The sequence below is a fragment of the Lactuca saligna genome, chromosome 6 (assembly GCF_052625555.1).
Source record: "Lactuca saligna cultivar CGN05327 chromosome 6, ASM5262555v1, whole genome shotgun sequence".
Taxonomy (NCBI): Eukaryota; Viridiplantae; Streptophyta; class Magnoliopsida; order Asterales; family Asteraceae; genus Lactuca; species Lactuca saligna.
This window is the reverse complement of record NC_136422.1, coordinates 154,032,460-154,037,751: the sequence shown is the minus strand read 5'-3', so window position 1 is coordinate 154,037,751 and position 5,292 is coordinate 154,032,460. Positions and strand designations below refer to the sequence as shown.

The window sequence follows — 5,292 nt, the reverse complement described above, 5'->3', positions numbered from 1 at the left end:
TCATGAAAAAATGTTTAAATGAATAACATGTTGAATAACATTTAATGATAAGGTAGCACTTGTATATATGTGTCTACCTTATCATATGTTCAAAACATATACAACGTTTAATATCTAATTAGTATAAAATTATTATTTCAAAGTTAATAATAATGAAATATTGTATAATTGTATCTTCCACAACTTGCATTCATTCTTCTGATTTGATTATAAGGTACGATTTTTAGTTTTGAGTTATGATTTTTATTTTATTTTGATTGGGTTTTTAGCTTTGAGTTTAGGTTTTGGTTTTGATTTGTTTGATTTCATGATTGATTTGATGCAAGTGGTGACCTGTGGTTGTTAGTAGTAGCTGGTGATGACAACACTGTGGTGGTGGTTAGGTCATTGAATAAGAAAGATGAGATGATGATGTTAGATAAGGTTGTTGTTTTGATAATTGAAGTAGTAACTAAAAATATTAATAAAATTGTAAAAAGTAAATATATTAAGATATGTTAGGTATAAACTTAAAGAAAAACTGAATAATAAGTACGAGTTAAAAAAATTAAGATCAAACAAACAAATTATCCAAAACCTCAGGGTGTAATTTGCCAAAGTTTTAACCTCCTTTTGTTGGGGTCTTTTTGACTTTTAGACATATCTGTGGACCCAATTTATGTATTGTTTAGAAGAAAACCACGCATCAGTGGCGCTTTATGGTTTCTTGTTTTCGTTAAACGGTGGTTTTAACTTGTCAACGTCTTGATCGATGGAAACCCGGCAAATCAAAACCTGGTGGTCGGTTTACAGTTTTGGTATATTCACTCCCTCGACCTATAAATACACAAATTTTCAGATTATTCCTTCATATCAAGCAATTAGCAAACTTAATTCTCTGTTTCAGCGATCAGATAACAAGAAGATTAAATGTCGAGCACTAACCAGGTGATTCGATGCAAAGGTAAGCATTTCATTTTTCTTTTGTGATTTCCCTATCAAGAAGAAAAAGTTTGGTACGGTGCTTGATGATGAGTGTAAATGTGACAGCGGCGGTAGCATGGGAAGCCGGAAAGCCACTAGTGATTGAAGAAGTGGAGGTGGCGCCACCCGAAAAAATGGAAGTTCGAATCAAAATCCTGTTCACCTCCCTGTGCCACACCGATGTTTACTTTTGGGAAGCCAAGGTAACCAATCTACTGGCCCTTTTACTTAAATCTCTGTCAAAAACTCAAATCCTGAATCTTCGTTTCCTTCCTATGAACTTTTCAGGGTCAGAATCCCGTGTTTCCCCGAATTTTAGGACATGAAGCTGGAGGGTAAGTTTTATTCTTGTATTAAATAGAAAAGGGTTTGTAATCGGATAAAAAATCTGATCAATTTAAGTGACGTGAACAGGGTCGTGGAGAGTGTTGGGGAAGGAGTGACTGATCTTCAGCCCGGAGATCATGTTCTCCCTGTTTTCACCGGAGAATGCAAAGAATGTGCTCACTGTAAGTCGGAAGAGAGCAACATGTGTGACCTTTTGAGAATCAACACCGATAGAGGAGTCATGATTCACGATCAAAAATCTCGATTTTCCATAAACGGAAAACCCATTTTCCATTTCGTCGGAACTTCAACTTTCAGTGAATACACAGTCGTTCATGTCGGCTGTCTTGCCAAAATCAACCCTCTTGCTCCTCTTGACAAAGTCTGTGTCCTCAGTTGTGGGATCTCAACAGGTAGAAAAACAAATTATAATCAACATTCTCCGATTACAATTCTAATGGGTATTTTCTTAACCTAAATAATCTTCGTGTCTTCAGGTCTTGGTGCTACTCTTAACGTTGCAAAACCTAAAAAAGGCTCATCAGTCGCCATTTTTGGATTAGGAGCTGTGGGGCTTGCTGTGAGTTTTATGGAACTTTTAACTTTCTCAAAAAAGGCTCATTCATGGCCAAAAAATAAAAAGCTAATGATTCTTGTTTGTGATCAGGCTGCTGAAGGTGCAAGAATTTCAGGGGCTTCAAGGATCATTGGAGTTGATCTCAATGCCAACAGATTTGAGCTTGGTAAGATTTTGCTGCATGAAATTGTAAATAAAAACTAGACATATGATATGATTGATGAATCTAATGTAAATTTTTTTGGCTTCAACAGCAAAGAAATTTGGGGTGACAGAGTTTGTGAACCCAAAAGATCACACGAAACCAGTACAAGAAGTGATTGCAGAGATGACAAATGGAGGAGTTGACAGGAGTGTTGAATGCACGGGTCATATTGATGCTATGATATCTGCCTTCGAATGTGTTCATGATGTATGAATTTAATCAATTCATCTCTCACTCATATAATGAATTAATGATTCATGTTTAATTACACAATAACAAACATTGAAAATTTTACAGGGTTGGGGTGTTGCTGTTCTTGTGGGTGTTCCACATAAAGATGCTGTTTTCAAGACAAGTCCATTGAATCTGTTGAACGAAAGGACTCTGAAGGGAACCTTTTTTGGAAACTATAAACCTCGATCAGATATTCCTTCTGTGGTTGAAAAGTATATGAATAAGGTAACCCGTTTTATAGCTTCAAAGTTGAATTATAATAGAATGATGAATTGAAATCTAACTAGTGTTTGGTTGATATGATTTTGTGCAGGAACTTGAGTTGGAGAAGTTCATAACACATGAAGTGCCTTTTTCTGAGATCAATAAGGCTTTTGATTTGATGCTTAAAGGTGAAGGTCTTCGATGTATAATTCGGATGGGAGAATAAATGGAAGGGAAAGTTTTTCAGAATGTTGTATTGTGGTTCATAACATATGACGAGTCTTCTTTGATCTTATTATAGATAACACATCGAGTGCCTTCTTTAATCTTATTATGTATGAATGTATTGGTAATGAAATCCCAATTTTCTCATCATACTGCAGTAGATAGCTTTTTTGTTTTAAAGTTTAATCCTCTTACCGATTTAATAGAACTTGGATGTTAAACGGTTCATGATACGATACTATGCAGACCTTGAACATTTAGCATTCATGTATATCATAGATTCTGCAAAATCGAACATGCAACTCACCTTGGTTTGATGTTTTATTGTCACCTTAAGCTCCATATGTATATAATTACGATTTCTACGCTTTCCCATCTAATATTTTAGTATATGATCACCTCTCTTAATGTAACATCGTGGATTGGATAAGAATAGCAACTATAAATTTCGGTAAATAAATATAAATTAGAATCTAAATAAACATTCATCAAAGTAACAAGTGTATCTTAAAGTCATTATATATTAACACAACTAAGATTGTATAACAACCACTTAGACGTACTAGATGTTTACTTTGGACACAATAATGTCATTGGGTCTACCTCGAGTGGAGTTCAATTGCCCACTTTTTATCTATCAAGGGTATTGTGGTAATGTTGATTTACAAGAACGATGTTATAAGGACGATTAAAAGCAAAGGTGTCGGTTAGAAATTGTCAGGATCGCTATTCATTATCGTATCCCAAGAGTCGATAGATGATGAGAGTAATCGTAGTCTACCCTTGACGAGTGTTAGTTGTTGTGTAAGTAGGTAGTAATAACCAGAAGCTATGGTTGATGGTATGTGAAATACTATTGGTTAAGAATCCTCGGAGGCATTGAATAACAACTTTATGTTGTGGCGAACATCAATTTTATTTTGTGGTGCATATTAGTTTTATCATGTGATGTGAGTGGATGATTCATAGTTTATTACACTGAGTCGACTCCATGAGTCATGTACATACCGTCGTGGAATGTGGAATAGGAGGGTAAGTTAAGGTACGTGTGTGTTAAATTTTGGAATTCGAGTAAGGTATTATCAAGAGGTTGATATCCTATCTAAAATAGAAAACATATGTGATTCTCAAAAAGGTTGTTTGATAGCTATGAATGGTAATAATGTTGTTTGGATGGCAATATTTCGTTGTTTTGTATTCTCAAAAAGGTTATTTGATTGTTGTTGACTGAGTTTAATGTTGACTAAGTTAGAACTTCTGACTGAGTACATATCCCATTGAAACTATGTTGTTTGATTATATCATTCAGTGACTGTGGTGAATAATGAAAAAAGACCATATTACCCTTATGTTGTATATTGTGTTGGATAAAATAATGAGTAAATTACTAAAATCGTCATTATGATTTAGTTAAAATTACGTGTTTTGTCCTTAACTTTAACGTCCCAAAAATCTAAGGTAAATTTTTCATTTTTAAAACAATAATTCATATAACAAATTGTTCTCAAAACCATTCATGATAAAAATAACATTTAATCAAGAGAGTAAAAATTAGCAATGCAGAGAGTAAAAATTGGTACTACGTGTATAAGAAAAAGAGAACTAGCCGATTTTGAGGTGTTAGTGAACTTCTCTCAAGGTTATTACAAGTGTTGTGGTGTTGTGTGAGACATTTGAGGCATCATACTTGAGGTGCTAGGCTCACAAGACTCTCAAGGAATCCAAACAACAAAAGGTACGTTCTTCTTCTAGCATTTATGTTTAAAAGTTCTTCATGCTATGTTAGATAGGTTAAGAACCTTGGAAAATCAAATTTGCATGTATCTTAGTCAAACATAGATCCAAGGTTTCTAGGGTTGCATGTACACCTTAGGAGTGTTAGAATGCTCAAAACCCTTCAATTACCTACTATGTTTCAGCCACAAAAGTGTTTGGACAACAACTTAGTTGTGTTCGATATTCAGGCAAAGGAGCATCCATATCATAGGAGGACGTTAATGTTAGTTATCGAACAGGAAATGCAGGCCATGAGGTAGTAAGGTAGTAAGATTAGTGAAGGTGCAGTGGGAAACATCAGTCGGGTTATAGTAGGTAATGCAAGTTGCGGGCGTGGCGCGTGAGCAGTAGTGAGAGTATAAGATGAGGAAGCATTATCCAGACCTTTGCATCAGCAGGCTTTGGGGATGAAGTCTAGTTCAAGTGGGGGAGATTTGTAACGCTTGTTCCTGGTATTAGTTATTTTCCAAGTATTTATGTTTTTGCACTGGGACTTGACGAGTTGGGGAGCCCAACTCAACGAGTAGAGATAGATATTAGACGCGGGACTTAGTGTCTAATCAACGAGTTGGAAGGCTCAAAATCGACGAGTAGATGCGATAAAGGAAAACCCTTATTTTCAGGTTATGGATTACCAAAAGTCAGTCTTTTAAAGTCCATTATGCAACACATATGTTACATAAAATGAAAAGTCTCTCATTTTAATAAACCATTAACTCATAAGTTATGAAAGATGAAAATCTTTGAAAGTTACAAAACTTGCCCTCACATTTTGGAACAT

The 5,292-nt window shown here is 35.1% G+C and overlaps 1 protein-coding gene across 2 annotated transcripts; it reads left to right on the top strand.

Annotated features, from left to right (window-relative positions):
* Positions 1-764: 764 nt before the first annotated feature.
* LOC145000416 (alcohol dehydrogenase 2-like) lies at positions 765-2,885 on the top strand. Of its 2 annotated transcripts, XM_078959641.1 has the most exons (10): positions 765-797; positions 887-943; positions 1,030-1,166; positions 1,252-1,298; positions 1,378-1,703; positions 1,788-1,870; positions 1,958-2,033; positions 2,122-2,279; positions 2,370-2,531; positions 2,620-2,885. In XM_078959641.1, the coding sequence occupies exons 2-10, from the start codon at positions 910-912 to the stop codon at positions 2,734-2,736; spliced, it is 1,140 nt and encodes a 379-aa protein (XP_078815767.1). In that variant the 5' UTR covers positions 765-797; positions 887-909; the 3' UTR covers positions 2,737-2,885. The 2 variants fall into 2 exon arrangements, with proteins under 2 accessions (XP_078815767.1, XP_078815766.1); XM_078959640.1 differs by lacking the exon at positions 765-797 and having other exon boundaries at positions 805-943.
* Positions 2,886-5,292: the final 2,407 nt, after the last annotated feature.

Coding starts and splice junctions, on each gene's coding strand:
- LOC145000416 (XM_078959641.1), top strand. CDS start 910: ATGTCGAGCACTAACCAGGTGATTCGATGCAAAG. Junction 1,167..1,251: donor TTTACTTTTGGGAAGCCAAG/GTAACCAATCTA, acceptor TGAACTTTTCAG/GGTCAGAATCCCGTGTTTCC. Junction 1,871..1,957: donor TAGGAGCTGTGGGGCTTGCT/GTGAGTTTTATG, acceptor GTTTGTGATCAG/GCTGCTGAAGGTGCAAGAAT.